The 23,515-nt window shown below is 42.9% G+C and overlaps 1 protein-coding gene across 1 annotated transcript in view; it reads left to right on the forward strand.

Moving 5' to 3' along the window:
- card11 (caspase recruitment domain family, member 11) overlaps positions 1–23,515 on the forward strand; it is a 247,628-nt gene that overhangs the window by 75,144 nt on the left and 148,969 nt on the right. Inside the window, exons 2-4 of the mRNA XM_068002900.1 lie at positions 14,367–14,591; positions 19,018–19,155; positions 20,301–20,626. Of these exons, the coding sequence (XP_067859001.1) occupies positions 14,367–14,591; positions 19,018–19,155; positions 20,301–20,626 (689 nt within the window). The remainder of the gene's footprint in view (positions 1–14,366; positions 14,592–19,017; positions 19,156–20,300; positions 20,627–23,515) is intronic.

Genomic DNA, 23,515 nt, shown 5'->3' on the forward strand with positions numbered 1-23,515 from the left:
TTCACAGCTCTATGTTGGATCTCAGAACCTATAAATCCTGTCTTGCAACAATTTCTATAGTTTTAGACCCTTTTTAAGCTTAAATAAAAGGTGTGTATGGTAAAGGGGGTGAACTCTCCTCTATTAAACAATATTCTGTTAGGTCCTACTTTGTTGACGTCCTGCAGCCCTACAACCCTCCTCCAAATCTACATTCCTCCAATTCTGGCCTCTTGTGCATCCCTCACTTCCTTCGCCCCACCATTGGCGGCCATGCTTTCAGCCGTCTAGACCCAAAACTCTGGAATTCCCTCCCCCGAACCCCTCCACCTCTCTACCTCCCTCTTCTCCTTTAAGACGCTGTTTAAAACCTACCTCTTTGACCAAGCTTTTGGTCACCTTTCCTAATGTCTGCTTCTTTGGCTCGTTGTCAGTTTTCCTCTGGTTACGTTCCTGTGAAGCACTTTGGCACGTTTTACTACATTAAAGGCACTTTATTTGCAGCAAGAATCATAGAATGTTATAGTACAGGTACAGGCCATTTGGCCCATCAAGTCTACAACAACAACAACAACAACAACTACTACTACTACTACTACTACTTGCATTGATATAGCTCCTTTAGAAAAACATCCCAAGGGATATTTCTCCACCTAGTCTAGTCTCTTGCTTCCTCCCCAAACCCTTTAATAGAATAGAATCATAGAAAGGTTACAGCACGGAAGAAGGCCAATCAGCCTATCGAGTCCGTGCTGGATTTGTACTAGAGCATCCAGCTCGTCCCACTCCCCTGCCCTATCCCCATAGCCCTGCAATGTTTTTCTTTTCAAGTACTTATCCAGTTCCCTTTTGAAGGCTGCGAATGAATCTGTCTCCACCTCATGTTTTTCCTCATGTCACCTTTGGTTCTTTTGCCAATCACCTTAAATCTATGTCCTCTAATTCTTGACCTTTCTGCCAATGGGAATAGTTTCTCTCTATCTACTCTGTCTAGAACCCTCATGATATTAAATACCTCTATCAAATCTCCTCGCAACCTTCTCTGTTCCAAGGAGAACAACCCCAGCTTCTTCAGTCTATCCTCGTAACTAAAGTCCCTCATCCCTGGAATCATTCTAGTAAATTTTTTCTGCACCCTCTATCAGGCCTTCACATATTTCCTTAACTCCTTTTTTTATTCAAGCAATTATCTAATTCAATTTTAAAAGTATTTAAGGACTTTGTTTCAACAGTGGTTTGTGGTGAAGAATTCCACATTTTATCCACTCCCTGTGTAAAGAACCAAGGCAGGTAGATGGAGTTAAGATACAGATCAGCCATGATCGAATTGAATGGTGGAACAGCCTCAAGGGGCTGAATGGCCTACTCTGGTTCCTATGTTTATAACACTACGAGGTCTATATTGGCTACTGGGCAGAGTGCGTTGGTCGGCCGCCCATTCTGACAAAGATGCCCACTGAGATTTTGAAGTCCCAGCTTATTTAAATCTGGCAGGGCGACTGGGAAGATCAAAGCCATTTTATTCGGCCCGTGCCAAAATTCCATATCCAGTCCTCCAACTCAATCTCCTTCTCCAACTGAACCAGACAGTGTGCAACCTTAATGTCCTGGATTAATGTCTGGAGGGGGGCTTGAACCTACAACCTTCTGTCTCAGAGGTGAGATTTTTACCACTAAGCCAAAGCTGACACCTTGCTTTTATTACCTTCAGACTCAACTTCCCCAAGCTCCCATAATCAATACTGCAATAGCTTCAACTCATCCAAAACTTTTATGTCAGCATTGTGTCCCGCACTAAATATCCTTTATTGGCTGTCTGTGCCCCAACACATCAAATTCAAAATCCTTGCTCATATTTACAAGTCCCTCCATGACCTCACCTACTCTACCTCTGCAACCTTCGGCAGCCCTACGTAACATACTGTGCTCTTCCACCCTCGGTCACTGGCCTGCTGTGTATCTCACCCTGACTCTGCTCTACCATCAGTGGCAGAGTCTTCAATCATCTCAGCCCAAGTCTCTGGAACTCCCTCTCTAAATCTCTCTGCCTTCTTTCCTCACTTTAAAAACCACCTTAAAGTCCATGGGTCCAAGATTCCAAGTCCTTATCAGCAACTCCGGCAGGAGAACAGTAGCAGGGCCAGGAAATGGCCATGACCTGGACCTTCCAGGTCCTGCCCTCACCTGGGCGTTTCACGCTGCCTTGCTTGGGGTTGCAGCCTCCACCTGCAGCAAACAAGGCCACCTCGGCGGTGCATTTCAAGCCAAGGGGCGGGGAGCAGGGGAGCAGGGGGATGGGGGTGGATCTCCCACGTCTGGGCCAGCGCTGGATGGCCCCAGTGGGTGCAACCCCAGTGTAAGCGCTGGGATCAAGGCCTGTGGAATTTTGACCCCTTTATCTTTCAGTCATCTCTTCCATTACTGCTCAGTGTCTGTTTCTCCCCTAATGCATTGGTACATTTTCTACACTGAAGCTGCTATATAAATACATATTGTTGTTACTAAATGTTTCTTCAGACTCTGCATAAAGCTACAGTATTGTGTGTAATATATCTGAACTGCTTTCTGCATTGTTCACATGACCCTAACAGCCCAGTTTATTTATAGTATGTGACAGCTGCTCCCCACATTTTTATCTGTGTTTATTATTGCCTACGTGAGCTGTGAAACGCTTCAATAAAGCAGTTACTTAGGAAAGCAAAAATAATATGATGCGAAATCTGTCACATCTTTATTTGGTTTTATCATAGAATCATATGGCACAGAAGGAGGCCATTCGGCCCATCATGTCTGTGCCAGCTCTTTGAAAGAGCTATCTAATTAGTCCCACTCCCCCGCTCTTTCCTCATATCCCTGCAAATTTTTCCCCTTCAAGTATTTATCGAATTCACTTTTGAAACTTACTAATGAATCTGTTTCCACCTCCCTTTCAGGCAGTGCATTCCAGATCATAACAACTCGCTGCGTTAAAAAAACATTTCTTCTCACCTCTCCTCTGGTTCTTTTCCTAATTACCTTAAATCTGTGTCCTCTAGTTACCAACCCACCCACCAATGGAAACAGTTTCTCCTTATTTACTCTATCAAAACCCCTCCATAATTTTGAACACCTCTATTAAATCTGTCCTTAACCTTCTCTGCTCTAAGGAGAACAATTCCAGCTTCTCCAGTCTCTCCAAATTTATTAAGTGGGCTGTAACTAGTGGGGTGCCACACAGATCGGTGCTGGGGCCTCAGCTATTTACAATCTATATTAATGATTTAGATGAAGGGACCGAGTGTAATGTATCCAGGTTTGCTGACAATACAAAGCTAGGTGGGAAGGTAAGCTGTGAGGAGGACACAAGGGGATCGATTTTAATTTGGAAGTGCGGGTGTGTTGGGGCTACGAAAATTGCAGAAATGAGGAGCGGGAAATGAACCCAGCTCCAACACGCCGACTTCCACATCTCACAAAGACGCATCTGGGTGCGTACTCCGTACCCAAACCCGGCAGGACGATATTTAAAGAAGCAAATGTACCTCATTGAGGTACTTAAGGTACTTTATTTCTTACATATTAGGTCATTGAAACGATTGTCAACTTTACCTGGGTGGCTTTCCCACGGCTTCTGATTCAAACCAGGCGTGAAGGGCCAGATCAGGCAAAAATAAAATAAATAAATGAAATAAAATAACATTTCACAACGTAAAAAAATAAATAAACCTACCTTTGAAACGGTGTCACCTGCACCCCCCTGCTGCGATGTCTGATGTCTCTCTGATGTCTCCCTCTCCGATATCTCCCCCACCTCAATGTCTCTCTGAGGTCTCCCCCTGGCTCCGATGTCGGACGTGTCCTCCCCTCCCCCGATCTTTGCCCCCCTCCCCGATCTTTGTCCCCCCCTCCCGTTCTCTTTTGCAGAGCCGGATGACGTCTCTCTCTCTCTCTGTCTCTCTCTCTCTCTTTCTCCAGCCCCACCCCCCCACCAGCGTTGCAGCTCCTGTTGGCAGTCAGACTGTCGATCAGGCTGGCTGCTGGGCGTGAAACCCAGAAACAAGATTAATGAGCATCAATTACCTCGCGATCGCGTGGGGAAAGGGAAGTTTTTATTTTTCTGATTTGCCGTGCGCCCATTGTCCCCCCCACAGCTGCCATCCTGCCACCCTTTTAAAATTGAGTTGAGCCTAAAGAGTCTACAAAGGGTTATAGACGGGTTATGTGAGTGGGCAAGGAGGTGGCAGATGGAGTATAATGTGGGGAAATGTGAGGTTATTCACTTTGGTGGGAAGAACAGAATATCTTTTAAAAGTTGAGAAACTATTAAATGTTGGTATTCAGAGGGATTTGGGTGTCCTTGTACATGAAACACAAAAAGTTAACATGCAGATAGAGCAAACAATTAGGAAGGCAAATGATATTTTGGCCTTTATTGCAAGGGGGTTTTTACTGCTACCAGCTTTTTATTTCCAGATTTTTTTTAAACTAAATTCAAATTCTCAAACTGCCATGGTGGGATTTGAACTCACGTTCTCTGGATTCTGGACTAACAATCTAGAGAACGTTTTTTGTGGCAACACCTCCAAAAAAAAAGCTGCATCAGATAATTGAAATGCTCTGCATCCTTTCCCAATCAACTCCAGGTCCCTGCACATCCAGATTCAACCAGCCCCTTTAAATAGTCACCGCATCCATTAAATATTCACTGCATCCTTTAAATGGTCACTGCATCTATTCACTGCATCCTTTAAATATTCACTGCATCCTTTAAATATTCACTGCATCCTTTAAATAGTCACTGCATCTAGTCGCTGCATCCTTTAAATGGTCACTGCATCCTTTAAATACTCACTGCATCCTTTAAATATTCACTGCATCTAGTTACTGCATCCATTAAATATTCACTGCATCCTTTAAATACTCACTGCATCCTTTAAATAGTCACTGCATCTAGTTACTGCATCCTTTAAATAGTCACTGCATTCTTTAAATACTCACTGCATCCTTTAAATAGTCACTGCATCTAGTTACTGCATCCTTTAAATAGTCACTGCATCCTTTAAATAGTCACTGCATCCTTTAAATAGTCACTGCATCCTTTAAGTAGTCACTGCATCCTTTAAGTAGTCACTGCATCCTTTAAATAGTCACTGCATCCTTTAAATAGTCACTGCATCCTTTAAGAGCTGCAGCTGAGTGCTGTAACCCACCTGTCTCTCCCGATAACGAGCCTGATCCAAGCCGGGAGCTCACTGTTCATATCCAAGGAGGCGAGGTGGGTCCATCGCAACGCTAACAAAACGCAAAGCTCGCTCAGCTCCACTCCCTCTGCTTTGATGTCAGAAGAATATACCCTAGGATTCTCAGCAATACTTTGGTCACGACTGAATTTTTCTTATTAATTTGTCATGGCTTTTGAAAACACACATATGCTTCATAAACGTGTGACACCAGTAACGAATGCATCAGCACTCTTGTATCTCAATATCTCCTTATGTGGCTTGGTGTCAAACTTTGTCTGTTAACGCTCCTGTGAAGCGCTTTGGGACATTCTGCTATGTTAAAGCCGCTATATAAATGCAAGTTGTTTTTGTTGTATGCGATACCTCTGACTGTCATTTTAATAAAGGGCTTAACCACTTTTTAAAAAAATAGCAGGCTGCTAACATGGAAACTGTTTCCACTGGCAGGAGAGTTGGTAACCAGAGGTCACAGATTTAAGATAGTTGGCAAAAAAGCCAGGAGGGAAGATAAGGAGAAATTTTTTTTTACTCTGCGAGCTGTTATGATCTGGAATGCACTGCCTGAAAGGATGGTGGAAGCAGATTCAATAGTAACTTTCAAAAGGGAACTGGATAAATACTTGAAAAGGAAACATTTGCAGGGTTATGGGGAAAGAGCAGGGGAATGGTAGTTCTTTCAGAGAGCCGGCACAGGCACGATGGGCCGAATGGCCTCCTTCTCTGCTGTATCATTCTATGAACACACATACGCACAGCTCAATTTCAAACCTTAAAGCCTAAAATCAGAATTTTGTATTTTAATTCCTTTGAAAGTATAAATACAGCATAAACAGCAGAATCTTTTACTGTGGATGTATTCTTGGGCAAGATTTATGTGTGCTCTCATTATTTAGGGGGCTGTTGGCCTAGAACTATGTGAAATAGCATTTAATTTTACATTATTTTGTAAGCAGAAGTATCAGCACCCAAGCCTCAAAGCCTGCCATGTTTTACTGTTGTCTTAACTGGATGGAGTTTATGGACACCAAATGTATATTGCTGTTGAGATCCAATATGACTATTGCCAGTGACCACCTTCTCTGCTGTGCATTGTGAGTGAGTGTGTAATGACTAAATTACTGCACTTCCCATATGACACATGCTGACTTTTACTACTGCCCTAACAGGCCTAATTACTCGACATCTCAAGCATGTATTATGACAGCAAACATTAACTAATGTTTATATATGGCTCTGCAATTAAATGGACATCCCGACTGCTTAATCATTCCGCACATGTGTGGGCAAAAACCCATTTAATGAAGCCAATTAACTTCCAGCAGCAGAATAGATGAGGAGAATCAGAACAGTGTGCGATCACAACCAATCAACAAGCGCCTCAGTCAACCCAAGCTATAGTAGAAAGGGATGACAGAGACAAAGAGACAAGGACCGTGTCTAAACAAGAATGAGCAAACACCCACAAGAAGAAAGTCCTGCGAAAGAAAAGCACGAAAGAAAGAAAAAACATGCATTCATAACAGAGTCTTTCATGATCTCAGGGCGTCCCAAAGTGCTTTACAGCCAATGAAGTACTTTTGAAGTATAGTCACTGTTAGGTAACTTGGCAGCTAATTTGTGCATAGCAAAGTCCCACGAACAGCAATGTGATAATGACCAGATTATCTGTTTTAGTGATGTTGGTTGAGGGATAAATGTTGGGCAGGACACCGGGGAGAACTCCCCTGCTCTTCTTTGAATAGTGCTGTGGGATTTTTTCCATCCACCTTAGAGGGCAGACCGTTTAACCAAAGAAAGGTCTCATCCAAAAGACAGCACATCCGACAGTGCAGCACTCCCTCAGTACTGAACTGGAGCGTCAGCCTGGATTATGTGCTCAAGTCTCTGGAGTGGGACTTGAACCCACAACCTTCTGACTCAGACAAGAGTGCTACCAACTGAGCCACTGCTGACACCAAAAAACCACAAAAGGACTCACAAATCCAGTGTGCAGAGCAATAATTCACAAATTAAAATCGGGATAACAAATCACCACAAATGCCAGTTTGAGACATTCACAGCACCTCCAACAACTAACAAGGTGATGATCACTAGTATCTCATTTACAGTAGGAAATCCAAGGAAAACCCAAAGATGTTTTATAAATCATTAAGAGCAAGAAGATAACTAAGGAAATAGTCGGGCCTATTAGAGACCAAAAAGGTAACCTATGTGTGGAGGTGGAAGATGTTGGTATGGTTCTTGATGAATATTTTGTGTCTGTCTTCACAAAAGAGAGGGACGATGCAGACATTGTAGTTAAGGAGTGTAAAATATTGGATGGGATAAACATAGTGAAAGAGGAAGTATTAAGAGGATTAGCATCTTTTTCCAATCCTCCCTGGTTACAGGTGTGGTGCCGGAGGATTGGAGGACTGCTAAAAAGGTTGTTTAAAAAGGGAGACAGGAATAGACTGAGTAATTACAGACCAGTCAGTCTAATCTCGATGGTGGGCGAATTATTGGAATCAATTCTGAGGGCCAGGATAAACTGTCACTTCGAAAGGCATGGATTAATCAAGGACAGTCAGCATGAATTTGTTAAGGGGAGGTTGTGTCTGACTAACTTGATTGAGTTTTTTGAGGAGGCAACACGGAGGGTCGATGTGGGTAGTGCGTTTGATGTAGTCGACCTGGATTTTAGCAAAGCTTTTGACAAGGTCCCACATGGCAGACTGGTCGAAAAAGTAAAAGCCCATGGGATCCAAGGGAAAGTGGCAAGTTGGATCCAAAATTGGCTCAGTGACAGGAAGCAAAGGGTAATGGTCGACAGGTGTTTTTGTGACTGGAAGGCTGTTTCCAATGGGGTTCCACAGGGCTCAGGGCACAGGGCAGTTCCTTGCTTTTTGTGGTATATATTAATGATTTGGACTTAAATATAGGGGGCATGATTAAGAAGTTTGCAGATGATACAAAAATTGGCCGTGTGGTTGATAGTGAGGAGGAAAGCTGTCGACTGCAGGAAGATATCAATGGACTGGTCAGGTGGGCAGAAAAGTGCCGAATGGAATTCAATCTGGAGAAGTGTGAGGTAATGCATTTGAGGAGGGCAAACAAGGCAAGGGAATACACAATAAATGGTAGGATATTGAGAAGTGTAGAGGAAGAGAGGGACCTTGGAGTGCATGTCCACAGATCCCTGAAGGTAGCAGGACAGGTAGATAAGGTGGTTAAAAAGGCATACGGGATACTTTCCTTTATTAGCCGAGGCATAGAATATAAGAGCAGGGAGGTTATGCTGGAACTGTATAAAACACTAGTTAGACCACAGCTTGAGTACTGTGTACAGTTCTGGTCACCACATTACAGGAAAGATGTGATTTCACTAGAGAGGGTACAGAGGAGATTTATGAGGATGTTTCCAGGACTGGGGAATTTTAGCTATGAGGAAAGATTGGATAGGCTGGGTTGTTTTCTTTGGAACAGAGGAGGCTGAGGGGTCATTTAATTGAGGTGTACAAAATTATGAGGGGCCTAGATAGAGAGGATGGGAAGGATCTATTTCCCTTAGCAGAGAGGTCAATAAACAGGGGGCATAGATTTAAAATGATTGCTAGAAGGATTAGAGGGGAGCTGAGGAAATTTTTTTTCACCCAGAGGGCGGTAGGGGTCTGGAATTCACTGCCTGAAAGGGTGGTAGAGGCAGAAACCCTCATCACATTTAAGAAGTACTTGGATATGCACCTGAAGTGCCATGACCTGCAAGGCTACAGGCCAAGTGCTGGAAAATGGGATTAGGTTGGGTGGCTCATTTTCGGCCGGTGCGGACATGATGGGCCGAATGGCCTCCTTCTGTGCCGTAAATTTTCTATGATTCTATGAAACCAGAACAGAATGAACACATGTCACAGCTCCCGATTGGCACAATATAGGACCCAAGTTTCTGCATCAGGTTTTTTGAAACCCACCTTGTGGGAGGGGTAGGAGTTATTAAACATGTTTTTAAAACAATTGCTTGTATAAAATCTTGTACCAGCAAACAAGAAAAGAATAGCTACTGTTCTTTTCGGACAGTTCAAAACAGATTTTCATTTAGTAGATGGTTGTACTTCTGACCTTGTCCAAAAGCGCCATGGTTTTAATTTTGGTGAGCCTTCCATTTGCCTTCACATCTTGCAGTATGCAGATCATAACTGGAAGCCTGGATTGAGAAGAAGCCATTCGATTCATCAAGCCTGCTCCTTCACCTAAACCGCATGCAATTTGAGATGTCATGGACTCCGCCCAATTTATTTAATGGGTTAGATCAATTGCCCATTATAGAAACCATCCGATTTCCATTGATTTCATACAATTGCATAGAATTTACAGAACGGAAACAGGCCATTCGGCCCAACTGGTCTGTGCCGGTGTTTATGCTCCACATGAGCCTCCTTCCACCTTACTTCAACTCACCCTATCAACATAGCCTTCTAAGGATTTCAAATCAGAGGTTTCGATAATTGGCGGCCGAACTCCCACCACCAGCTTTACACTCGGGCAGTGAGGTGAAAATCTACCCCGGTCTCCATGAGGGACCCCAGCGGTGACACTCCAACAAGCTAACACTCTTGTGAACTACTACCGTGACTGCCAAAGATACTGGATTGACAGCTGCAGGATATCAGGCTGAAATTTTAATCTACACCATTCAACCCCGACTGTTTGCATTTTTCAGATGACATTTCCACTTGGCCCAGGAGTTCCAGAGACCATAGTATTCCATAAATTATTTGATCGCCCACATTATGATGGGATTTCTCATAACTGGCTGCCAGCAATGGGATGTCATTTCAGTTTATTTTTTAATGAGTTCTTTCTATTGCAGTGGTCTCATTGCACTTCCCGTAAGTGAACCTCATGCCCCCTACAAACCAGAAGCTGCAACCCTGTGGTTTTCTGCCACTGCAGTGACCTTTAGGACTCACACCTGTAGGCTCAGTGGGTAGCACTCTCTCGCCTCTGAGTCAGTAGGTTGTGGGTTCAAGCCCACTCCAGACCTAGACTGACACTGAGGGAGTGCTGCAGTGTTGGAGGTGCTGTCCTTTGGATGAGACGTTAAACCGAGGCCCCGTCTGCTCTCTCATGTGGGAATAAAAGATCCCATGGCACTATTTTGAAGAAGAATAGGGGATTTCTCCCCGGTGTCCTGGCCAATATTTATCCTTCAACCAACACCTAGAAACGGATTATCTGGTCATTATCACATTGCTGCCTGTGGGACCTTGCTGTGCGCAAATTGGCTGCTGTGTTTCCTACATTACAACAGTGACTACACTTCAAAAGAACTTCATTGGCTGTAAAGAGCTTTGGGACATCCTGAGGTTGTGAAAATGCACTGTATAAATGCAAGTCTGTCTTTTTTTTTCACACACTAGATCACGAGTGCCCACTGCTGTTTTTATTTCTCTCCAAGCCACTTGTAAAGACAGTATTATCAGCATAACACTGTCAATTCTGAATCAACTAACTAGATTTATTTACAAAAATTAAAGTAGGACTTACACAGTACAGCACAAGCGTATAAACAATTACTGCGGTAAGTAGCCTGATCTTTTAAAACTACACTCTGCTCCCGACAGCACAGCATCAGCAAAAGTCTGTAACATGCTCCAGTACTCATTTCATTTTATCCTGGACCAACCTGCTTCCCACACTAAAATGATCCATTAGCCTTTGAACTGCACGGAATAAATATGAAGGGATTATTAGTTTCTCTGACAGTCCCATTTGCAGCTTGAATGATGCAGAGGTGGGTGTTGTTCACACCATCAAAATGATGTCATCCTCTCATAAAACAAAGCCCATCTTCTAGAAACCGTACATGCTGGAGCGAACAGTCATTTTAGACCTTCTGGGTACGGTAGCATAGTGGTTATGTTACTAGACTAGTAATCCAGAGAACATCAATTTAAATCCCACCTGGGCACTAAAAAAAAGCTGGAAATAAAAAGCTTGTATTGGATTGTAAAAAAACCAACTGGTTCCACTAACATCATTTAGGGAAGGAAACCTGCCGTCCTTACCCAGTCTGGCCTATATGTGACTCCAGTCCCACACCAATGTGATTAACTCTTAACTGCCCTCACTTGTATCATAGAAACATAGAAAATAGGAGCAAGAGTAGGCCATTCGGCCCTTCGGGCCTGCTCCTCCATTCAAAATGATCATGGCTGATCGTCTAACTCAGTACCCTGTTCCCGCTTTTTCCCCATATCCCTTGATCCCTTTAGCATTAAGAAATATATCTATCTCCTTCTTGAATGCATCTAATGACTTGGCCTCCACTGCCTTCTGTGGTAGAGAATTCCACAGGTTCACCACCCTCTGAGTGAAGAAATTTCTCCTCATCTCGGTTCTAAATGGCATACCCCGTATCCTGAGACTGTTACCCCTGGTTCTGGACTCCCCAGCCATCGGGAACATCCTCCCTGCATCTCGTCTGTCTCGTCCTGTTAGAATTTTATATGTTTCGATGCGATCACCTCTCATTCTTCTAAACTCGAGTGAATATAGGCCTAGTTGACCCAATCTCTCCTCATACGTCAGTCCTGCCATCCCAGGAATCAGTCCGGTAAACCTTTGTTGCATTCCCTCCATGACAAGGACATCCTTCCTCAGATAAGGAGACCAAAACTGCCACCCGAAAAAAGAACTGTTTATTCCTACTCTCTGTTTCCTGTCTGTCAACCAATTCTCAATCCATGCCAGTATGTTCCCCCCAATCCCATGTGCTTTAATTTTGCACACTAACCTCTTGTGTGGGACCTTATCAAAAGCCTTCTGAAAATCCAAATTCACCACATCCACTGGTTCTCCCCTATCTATTCTATTAGTTACCTCCTCAAAAAACTCCAGTAGATTTGTTAAGCATGATTTCCTTTCATAAACCCATGCTGACTTTGTCCAATCCCATTAATGCCTTCCAAGTGTTCTGTTATCACATCTTTTATAATAGACTCTAGCATTTTCCCCACTACTGATGTTAGGCTAACTGGTCTGTAATTCCCTGTTTTTTCTCTCCCTCCTTTTTTAAATAGTGAGGTTACATTTGCCACCCTCCAATCTGTAGGAACTGTTCCAGAGTCTATAGAATTTTGGAAGATGATCACCAATGCATCCACTATTTCCAGGGCCACTTCTTTTAGTACTCTGGGATGTAGATTATCAGGCCCCGGGGATTTGTCAGCCTTTAGCCCCATTAATTTCCCTCGTACTATTTTTTTACTAATACTGGTTTCCTTCAGTTCCTCCCTCTCACTAGACCCTTGGTTCCCTAGCATATCCGGGAGGTTATTTGTATCCTCCTTTTGTGAAGACGGAACCAAAGTATGTGTTTAATTGTTCTGCCATTTCTTTGTTCCCCATTATAATTTCCCCCATTTCTGACTGTAAGGGACCTACATTTGTCTTCACTAATCTTTTTCTCTTGACATATTTACAGAAGCATTTACAGTCAGTTTTTATGTTCCCTGCTAGTTTACTCTCATACTCTATTTTTCCCCTCTTAATCAATCTCTTTGTCCTCCTTTGCTGAATTCTGAACTGCTCCCAATCCTCAGGCTTGCCGCTTTTTCTTGCAATTTTATATGTCTCCTCTTTGGATCTAATACTATCCCTAATTTCTTTTGTAAGTCACAGTTGAGCCACCTTTCCTGTTTTATTTTTGCGCCAGACAGGAATGAATAATTGTTGTAATTCCTGCACACGTTCTTTAAATATTAGCCATTGCCTATCCACCGTCATCCCTTTTAGTAAAGTTCCCCAATCTATCCTAGCCAACTCACATACTTTCGTAATTTCCTTTATTTAGATTCAGGACCCTAGTATCACTGGGGTGATAGATGAACAGGACTTGTTTGAATATGGGCATTTTGAGTGAGCTCAAGTTGATGGAGGGTGGAAGATGAGAGCATTGGAATGATCAAGTCTGGAGGTAACAAAAGCATCTGCAACTGTGGTGCAGAATGAGGACTATGTTGTACCACCGTACGGGGGGTGGCAGATAGACGTGATGCCAGCATAATTTGTGATCTCAACTTCATCAGGAAGAAGCCAGACACATGAGGGTAGAACTAGAGGAAAAGTTAAAAAGAAAAGACAGAAAGAACTTGCATTCATGTATCGCCTTTCATGACCTCATGACGTCCCAAAGCACTTTGCAGCCAATGAAGTACTTTTAGTGCAGCCACTGTTGTAATGTGCCCCCAGGCCAGGCTCGTACAGTAATTAGTGGCCAGCGTACAGCAACATCAGTAGAGGCCCGAGAGTCAGGTGACCACCTGCTCTCTCAGTTGCACCAAATGTTAGAGGAAAAGAAATGAACAGAAAAATAGAAAGAATATTCTCCAAAAATAAAAAGGCCCACTTATTTAGTATCAGCTTGACTCAGCTGGTAGTACTTTAGGAGTCAGAAGGTTGTGGGCTCAAACCCCATTCTAGGACTTGAGCACATAATCTAGTCTTTAAAAAGCCAAGCTGGAGAGCTAGCAATGAGGTGTTGTCAAATTAAAGTTGTAACTGCGAGAATGGGGAGAGAAGTTAGAAGAAATGTCTTTATGATGAGAGCTGTTAGAGTATGGAACACTTTGCCACAGGAAGTAGGTGAGGAAGAGGTGATTGCATCAAGGAAGGCACAGGACAGTGGGGAGAGAGTAGGGCAGTGGGGTTAGTTTTAGATTGCTCAGGTGAAGCGCCAGCATAGACACAATGGCTATAGATATAACTGGAAGCTTTTTGACTTGGGCAATAAGTGCAAAACAGGAGGACAATGATTTAACATGAATAACACTCTTCTGATACTGATGATTAGAAGAATTTTATTCCCTACAGTGTAGTGGATATATAGAACAAACTCCAGGCAAGGATTTTATCGCTGTAACTTTATTCCTTCAAAAAGGAGCTGTATAACATCTGGCTGGAAACAAGGCTGCAGCTGTAAAAATAGAAATGGCTGAGATAATCCTGTCTCGATTTCTGAACGCTTAGTTTTCTACTGACAGTTTCCATCATTGAGATCTGGTCCAGTTCTGGTGTAAAAGACAAACCTTAGAATGGGCCATTGTCACTAACACTGTTTCTGATGTCTATCTGCCAGATTCACAACAGTTTTAAATACACTCCACTTGCCACTTCTTGTTTTTTTAGGTCAGGAGATGGACATCTGTGGTTCAGAGGCAGACAATTTCTGCACCGTGAAGGACGAGGAAGATGTGGTGTGGGAGAACGTGGAGTGTAACCGGCACGTCCTCAGCCGATACATCAACCCGGCCAAGCTTACGCCATACCTCCGACAGTGCAAAGTCATCGACGAGCAGGACGAAGATGAGGTGCTCAATTCACACATGCTGCAGTCCAAAATTAACAGATCAAGTAATTGAGTTTAATTTTTTTTAATAAGTTACTGAAGTTGTACCCTTCTATAAATAATGTATTCCTACAGTTTTATACCAAATAGCAACAGTAGACAAGTGAAATTTTCTTAGAAGAAATTACTTTGTTTTCTTTTATTCATTCGTGGGCCCTGGGCATCGCTGGCAAAACCAGCATTTATTGCCCATCCCTAGTTGCCCTTGAGAAGGTGGTGGTGAGCCGTCTTCTTGAACCGCTGCAGTCTGTGTGGTGAAGGTGCTCCCACAATGCTGTTAGGTAGGGAGTTCAGGATTTTGACCCAGTGATGGTGAAGAATATATGTCCAGGTCAGGATGGTGTGTGACTTGGAGGGGAACTTGGAGGTGATGGAGTTCCCATGCACTTGCTGCCCTTGTCCTTCTAGGTGGTGGAGATTGTGGGCTTGGGAGGTGCTGTCGAAGAAGCCTTATAATGTCTTCGTTGCCTGATAGTTAAATATATCCCTTTCCCCCATGTACCTTATCTCATTTTTCCCTCTAACACACAGCCTCATATGTCCCTCTATGCTTTCTCCTCAAGTTGCAAGGTCCACATCTGCCCTCAAGGATTTGTGCTTGCTGAGACTTGAGAAAAGAAAGTTGGATGCTCTAAGAATGTGGTACTCATAACACAACCGAGAACTATCTGAAGCAAGCCTTCCCTCCACCTGTGGCTCTGGGTAGACTTACTGGACAATCTGCCTCTGGACCTCCATTGTGGCCTGTTCAGCTGTGGAAGGCTGATTGAGTTGATGTTCAGTTCTGTTCTCTGCATCTCTTGCTCCACAGTAAAATGAGGCAAGGAAATGCTACCAAGGCAGGGCTATTTCAGCCCCCACACAGCAAGTGAAAGGGCCCTTATAAAAATAGTTGCATTTAGTAACACCACATGTCCCAGCCAGAATCATAGAATCATAGAATCATAGAAGTTACAACATGGAAACAGGCCCTTCGGCCCAACATGTCCATGTCGCCCAGTTTATACCACTAAGCTAGTCCCAATTGCCTGCACTTGGCCCATATCCCTCTATACCCATCTTACCCATGTAACTGTCCAAATGCTTTTTAAAAGACAAAATTGTACCCGCCTCTACTACTGCCTCTGGCAGCTCGTTCCAGACACTCACCACCCTTTGAGTGAAAAAATTGCCCCTCTGGACCCTTTTGTATCTCTCCCCTCTCACCTTAAATCTGTGCCCCCTCGTTATAGACTCCCCTACCTTTGGGAAAAGATTTTGACTATCGACCTTATCTATGCCCCTCATTATTTTATAGACTTCTATAAGATCACCCCTTAACCTCCTACTCTCCAGGGAAAAAAGTCCCAGTCTGTCTAACCTCTCCCTGTAAGTCAAACCATTAAGTCCCGGTAGCATCCTAGTAAATCTTTTCTGCACTCTTTCTAGTTTAATAATATCCTTTCTATAATAGGGTGACCAGAACTGTACACAGTACTCCAAGTGTGGCCTCACCAATGCCCTGTACAACTTCAACAAGACATCCCAACTCCTGCATTCAATGTTCTGACCAATGAAACCAAGCATGCTGAATGCCTTCTTCACCACCCTATCCACCTGTGACTCCACTTTCAAGGAGCTATGAATCTGTACTCCCAGATCTCTTTGTTCTATAACTCTCCCCAACGCCCTACCATTAACGGAGTAGGTCCTGGCCCGATTCGATCTACCAAAATGCATCACCTCACATTTATCTAAATTAAACTCCATCTGCCATTCATCGGCCCACTGGCCCAATTTATCAAGATCCCGTTGCAATCCTAGATAACCTTCTTCACTGTCCACAATGCCACCAATCTTGGTGTCATCTGCAAACTTACTAACCATGCCTCCTAAATTCTCATCCAAATCATTAATATAAATAACAAATAACAGCGGACCCAGCACCGATCCCTGAGGCACACCGCTGGACACAGGCATCCAGTTTGAAAAACAACCCTCTACAACCACCCTCTGTCTTCTGTCGTCAAGCCAATTTTGTATCCAATTGGCTACCTCACCTTGGATCCCATGAGATTTAACCTTATGTAACAACCTACCATGCGGTACCTTGTCAAATGCTTCGCTGAAGTCCATGTAGACCACGTCTACTGCACAGCCCTCATCTATCTTCTTGGTTACCCCTTCAAAAAACTCAATCAAATTCGTGAGACATGATTTTCCTCTCACAAAACCATGCTGACTGTTCCTAATTAGTCCCTGCCTCTCCAAATGCCTGTAGATCCTGTCCCTCAGAATACCCTCTAACAACTTACCCACTACAGATGTCAGGCTCACTGGTCTGTAGTTCCCAGGCTTTTCCCTGCCGCCCTTCTTAAACAAAGGCACAACATTTGCTACCCTCCAATCTTCAGGCACCTCACCTGTAGCGGTGGATGATTCAAATATCTCTGCTAGGGGACCCGCAATTTCCTCCCTAACCTCCCATAACGTCCTGGGATACATTTCATCAGGTCCCGGAGATTTATCTACCTTGATGCGCGTTAAGACTTCCAGCACCTCCCTCTCTGTAATATGTACACTCCTCAAGACATCACTATTTATTTCCCCAGGTTCCCTAACATCCATGCCTTTCTCAACCGTAAATACCGATGTGAAATATTCATTCAGGATCTCACCCATCTCTTGTGGTTCCGCACATAGATGACCTTGTTGATCCTTAAGAGGCCCTACTCTCTCCCCAGTTACCCTTTTGCCCTTTATGTATTTGTAGAAGCTCTTTGGATTCACCTTTGCCTGATCTGCCAAAGCAATCTCATATCCTCTTTTTGCCCTCCTGATTTCTCTCTTAACTCTACTCCGGCAATCTCTATACTCTTCAAGGGATCCACTTGATCCCAGCTGCCTATGCATGTCATATGCCTCCTTCTTCCTTTTGACTAGTGCCTCAATCTCCCGAGTCATCCAAGGTTCCCTACTTCTACCAGCCTTGCCCTTCACTTTATAAGGAATGTGCTTACCCTGAACCCTGGTTAACACACTTTTGAAAGCCTCCCACTTACCAGACGTCCCTTTGCCTGCCAACAGACTCTCCTAATCAACTTCTGAAAGTTCCTGTCTAATACCATCAAAATTGGCCTTTCCCCAATTTAGAATTTTAACTTTTGGGCCAGACCTATCCTTCTCCATAGCTATCTTAAAACTAATGGAATTATGATCACTGGTCCCAAAGTGATCCCTCACTAACACTTCTGTCACCTGCCCTTCCTTATTTCCCAAGAGGAGGTCAAGTTTTGGAGATGATTTGGTAATTCTCCCGTCAATCAAGCCTGGAGACTGCACTGCTGTAAGTGACTGGGATTGATTTTTTGCACATAATTTGTATTTTGTAACTATCCTCCACTCACTGCATTTTGCTGGAGAAATAATCCTGCTTTTATCGGGAGACATTGCTGTAGTTTCAGTCATGAGTTCTGTTTGCTGTAGTTCGTAGAGACTCTGTTTAAATAGACTCTGTTTGCTGTAAAATAGACTGTGTTTGCTGTAAGTCCCACTCCACCACCAACTCATTCGCTGACACAGTGGTGTCAATACTCACTCCATATAAAAATAGAGCTGTCTGAAAGAACTATTGGTATTACAGGTTTTTTAATCTCCTTGCCTCCACCTGACACCTGCTCACAGTGATTTGATTAAAATCAGAAGCCCGCTGCATGGAAAATGAACAATTGGGAGACACTCAGGTCTCCCTATGTCAGCAGCACTCCATAGTATAAACAGCCCCAAACTAGGGGAAACAAACAGCATGAAGACCCAGGAAAAAGTGGATCTACAGATGTATGCTGGATTAAGGAATCTGTTTCTGTAAGAACAATTGTGAGGAGCTGGAACCCTGTGTTTCCACCAATTCAGCAACGGGGTCCCTGTCTTCCACAGTGGAGCCCAGTGCCCCCCACTCCCAACTGTAACTATAAGAGGAAGAGCAACCCACCAATAATGCAGACAATATAAAAGTACCGTATGTTGGTGTTTGTTGGTCTGCTTTACCACTTCTTTATCCAAAGAATGGTAAGAATGTGCAACTCGCTGCATTTAAGCTACATAAGCACGAGAGAGCAAAAGGAATAGAAGGATATGCTGTTAGGATTAAATGAAGATGGGTGGGAGGAGGCTTAAACGCCAGCATAGACCCGTTGGGCTGAATGGCCTGTTTCTATGCTGTAGATTCTATGTAATGTAATGCTGACAGTATACCATGTAGAAAGAACACATTCCATTTCAGCAAGGGAAAGAGAACTAATTCACCCTTCTTAATCTATGTGTTAGAATGTGACAGAGAGTGGCTGTGGAAATTTCTTGGCTCCAGGTTGTGCTCCTCTCCCCAAGGATAAATTAGATGAGTGAGAGAGAAAATGGTGCAAATGGAGATAATTCTCTTTTCTCTTTCCAAAGGTCGCCTGCTGGACATCCTTCAAACAAAGGGACAGAGAGGGTATGTTGTTTTTTTGGAAAGTCTTGAGTTCTACTATCCAGAACTGTACAAGTTGGTCACAGGGAAGGAGCCCACAAGGAGATTCTCTACAATAGTAGGTAAAGGGACTACACTCATTTAACCCTTTAATTTCATATTTCTCTAAATGGAACAGTTCTAGCCTTTAAAGTAATGGTATTGTATTGTGATAAATTATGGATAATTATTATTTTGTATGTTACAGATTAAATTTTACAATTTTTTTCCTATCTATTTCTATTGATTCTTTATTTATTTATTTTGAAACTGAGTGCACTGATGACATTACTTGTAGAAGCTATTTAGTAGCTCTACTGAGCTTAACAATGTGAAGGAGTTGAATTAACTTTTGCAAATACACAACTGAAATAATGCGACTGCTGAAGTATCCTGGGTTACTTACTCTAAAGTCCAGCGCCCTCGCCATGTCAGGCTCAGTAACTTCCCCCTAGCTTGAGCCCCGCATTAATGGCTGGACCTCCACTGATGTTAAGCCAGCTCCTTCATAATCGGGCTCAGCAACTCCTCCAAGCCAGTTCCTCCTAAAGCATCATTGCTTCATCGGAATGTTTAAAAAACAAAATCAATAGAAATTAAAGAAAAAAATGACGACATTAATGATAATTTTTTATTTTTGAATTCTGAGGGGCCCCAATGGTGAAAATCCCTCTTAATATCGAGTGGATATTATACACAGAGGCAAAATGAAAGATCTGTTTTAGAATCGTACAAAAAAATGTGTGGGGTGCGGATATTTTGCACGTTTAAACTGCCATTAGTGGGTCATTTCCTGGAGTATTCCTTGAATTGCTTAGAGCTGCATCTGATTTTTAAATTCAAATTATTTAGATTTAATCAGTGTCAGATTTTAATCGCCCCACCACTGGCGGCCGTGCCTTCAGCTGCCTCGGCCTTAAGCTCTGGAATTCCCTCCCTAAACTTCTTTGCCTCTCCACCTCCATCCTCCTTTAAGACGCTCTTTAAAACCTACCTTTTTTGCCAGGCTTTTGGTCACCTGTCTTAACATCTCCTTATGTGGCTCGGTGTCAAATTTTGTTTGGTAACGCTCCTGTGAAGCAGCTTGGGACGTTTCACTACGCTAAAGGTGCTATATAAATGCAAGTTGTTGTTGTTAAACCTGAAGAGAATGTGAATGCGGGTGTGAAATCTTTTGCCCTGCCTCACTCTAGCCGTCTGGCGTTGACAAGCGTGTTCTGTCTTCCAGTGGAAGAAGGACATGAGGGTCTGACACAGTTCCTGATGAATGAGGTGATAAAACTACAGCAGCAGACAAAGGCAAAGGAAGTGCTACGGTGCGACCTGCAGGTCAAGATGAAACGGCTGGAGGATGAGAAGAAACAGCTGAAGCTGGTGAACCAAGAGCTTCAGACTTTTCAGGAACGTTACAACAAGATGAAGGAGGAGAGGAACAACTACAACGATGAGCTTATGAAAGTTAAAGACGACAATTACAACCTGGCCATGCGGTACGCACAACTTAGTGAGGAGAAGAATATGGCGGTGATGAGGAGCCGGGATCTGCAGCTTCAGGTAAGAAATAAAATACCTGGGAGATTTAGCACCATCAATTACCAACTAATCAAAAACACTAGACCCGTACCAATGGTGTTCATGAGTCACCGGGACTAGTGATGTAATACAGCTGGTAATGGGTAATCAGTATCAGTGATGTAACACTCCTGGTAATGGAGTATCAGTATCACTGCTGTAATATTGCAGATAATGGGGTATCAGTATCAATGCTGTATTACTGCGGATAATGGGGTATCAGTATCAGTGCTGTAATATTGCTGGTAATGGAGTATCAGTATCAGTGCTGCAATACTGCAGATAATGGAGTATCAGTATCAATGCTTGTAATACTGCAGATAATGGGGTATCAGTATCAATGCTTGTAATACTGCAGATAATGGGTATCAGTATCAATGCTTGTAATACTGCAGATAATGGGGTATCAGTATCAATGCTATATTACTGCGGATAATGGGGTATCTATCAGTGCTGCAATACTGCAGATAATGGAGTATCAGTATCAATACTGTAATACTGCGGATAATGGGGTATCAGTATCAATGCTGTAATACTCCTGGTAATGGAGTATCAGTATCAGTGCTGCAATACTGCTGATAATGGGATATCAGTATCAGTGCTGTAATATTGTGGATAATGGGGTATCAGGATTAGTGCTGTAATATTGCGGATAATGGGGCATCAGTATCAGTGCTGTAATATTGCGGATAATGGGGCATTAATATCAGTGCTGTAATATTGCGGATAATGGGGTATCAGTATCAGTGCTGTAATATTGCGGATAATGGGGTATCAGTATCATTGCTGTAATACTGTGGATAATGGGGTATCAGTATCAGTGCTGTAATATTGTGGATAATGGGGTATCAGTATCAGTGCTGTAATATTGCGGATAATGGAGTATCAGTATCAGTGCTGTAATACTGTGGATAATGGGGTATCAGTATCAGTGCTGTAATATTGCGGATAATGGAGTATCAGTATCAGTGCTGTAATACTGTGGATAATGGGGTATCAGTATCAGTGCTGTAATATTGCGGATAATGGGGTATCAGTATCAGTGCTGTAATATTGCGGATGATGTGGTATCAGTATCAGTAGTGTAATATTGCTGGTGTGCTAGTACCCAGGAATGTACAATACTATCTTTGACCGAGCTGATGGTTCTGGTGAATTGCAACACTGTTGTTACTGGCAGTTGTTACTGAAGCATTTTGCAAGGTGAATAAAAGTTTTTATCTCCTGTGTTGGTGTCATGCACAGTACATCCGGAAACTGTTCGTGCTTCAGAATTAGTTATAGCAATAATTGTATCTAAATTCCAAATCAGCTATGCACAGATTGCTATAGGTTAATAATAAGTAAAGCTGTAAGCAAACATCCTACCGTGAAACTATGTTAGGCAATCGTATTAGTATTGTGCCAGTTATTACCTGCCTGGCTCCTACAGTCAGACTGCCCCTGACACATGGCAAAGTTGAATGGTAAAAATGAAGCTCACCCAAAAATTTAAATAACTGCATTGTTGGGATGAATCTTTATTTTAAATTCACAACTCTTTGTTTTAAAAGGAAAACTGGGTGATTCACAACATATATGGTATTTTAAACTGCTGAAGAATGAGCAAATTTTGATAAGAAGTGCATTACAGAAACAGTTTTTAGCAGACGATTTGAGTTGAAACTAATCCTGTATGATCATATAATAAAATTGTCACATAGTTACTATCCTATCATAATATTATAATGGACTAATCTTACGTTATCAAAATAGGAAATATAACGATCACTTCCTCCTCAGCCAAGCTGATGATTGATTTAGGGGAATCACATATTTTGTTTACACTCAGCACCAGTGACTTAAACTCTCCTTATCTTAATCAGAAAAAAACGAGAAAGAACTTACATTTTATATTGTGCTATTCACCTTAGGACGTCCCAAAGTGCTTCACAGCCGATGGAAGTACTTTTAGAAGTGTAGTTACTGTCGTAAATTAGGGAGACACAGCAGCTATTAGTAAGGTCCCACAAACATCAATGAGATCAATAACCAGATGATCAGTTTTAGTGATGTTGGTTGAGGGAAAAATGTTGGCCAGGACACCGGGAGACCTCCCCTGCTCTTCTTCAGATATTCCCATGGCATCTTTTCCGTCCACCTGAGAGGGCAGAAAGGAGCCACAGTTTAAAGTCTTATCCAAAAGACGGTACCTTCCAACAGTGCAGCACTCCTTCAGTACTGCATTGGGAGTGTCCTGGAGAGGGGTTTGAACCCACCACCTTCTGTCTCAGAGGTGAGAGTGCTACTAACGAAACCAGGGCTGACACCTTGGGTTCTAGTAATCATGGCATTTTCTCACAACATCATCCGTCCGCCCTGACTCCTTTAGCAGGAAGTCCCGATTGCAGGTACGCCATTCTGCGTGTACATCTATTTCAGACACTACACACTTCCGATATCGTATGTGTGCTCCTATACAAATTCCCTTTCCAATTATGTGCAGTGGGTGGAACGGAACTGTGAGGGTGTGCTGGGCGTAACAGCAAATACAATTCAGAGATAATTTGCTTTCCATTATACGCAAGTAAATCCTGGCATTAAACTTTACATCAAGAGTAATTTGGAGAGTAAATAGTAACAAGGTTTACGCTGGCCAATCAGAGGATGCAAATAGACAGATATCAATTACCAACATAGATAAGGTGTAATAGAGAGATGCTGCCTTTCCCTACATTACAACAGTGACTGCACTTCAAAAGTACTTCATTAGCTGTAAAGCACTTTGGGCCGTCCTGAGGTCCCAAAAGACGCTATATAAAGATGAGTTCTTTCTTTAACAAAGGAAGCAATTACTGTGGTGAAGTTTGATTACCCTCAATCAGAGGATTC

This window comes from Heptranchias perlo, chromosome 22, assembly GCF_035084215.1.
Source record: "Heptranchias perlo isolate sHepPer1 chromosome 22, sHepPer1.hap1, whole genome shotgun sequence".
In the NCBI taxonomy this organism is placed as follows: domain Eukaryota; kingdom Metazoa; phylum Chordata; class Chondrichthyes; order Hexanchiformes; family Hexanchidae; genus Heptranchias; species Heptranchias perlo.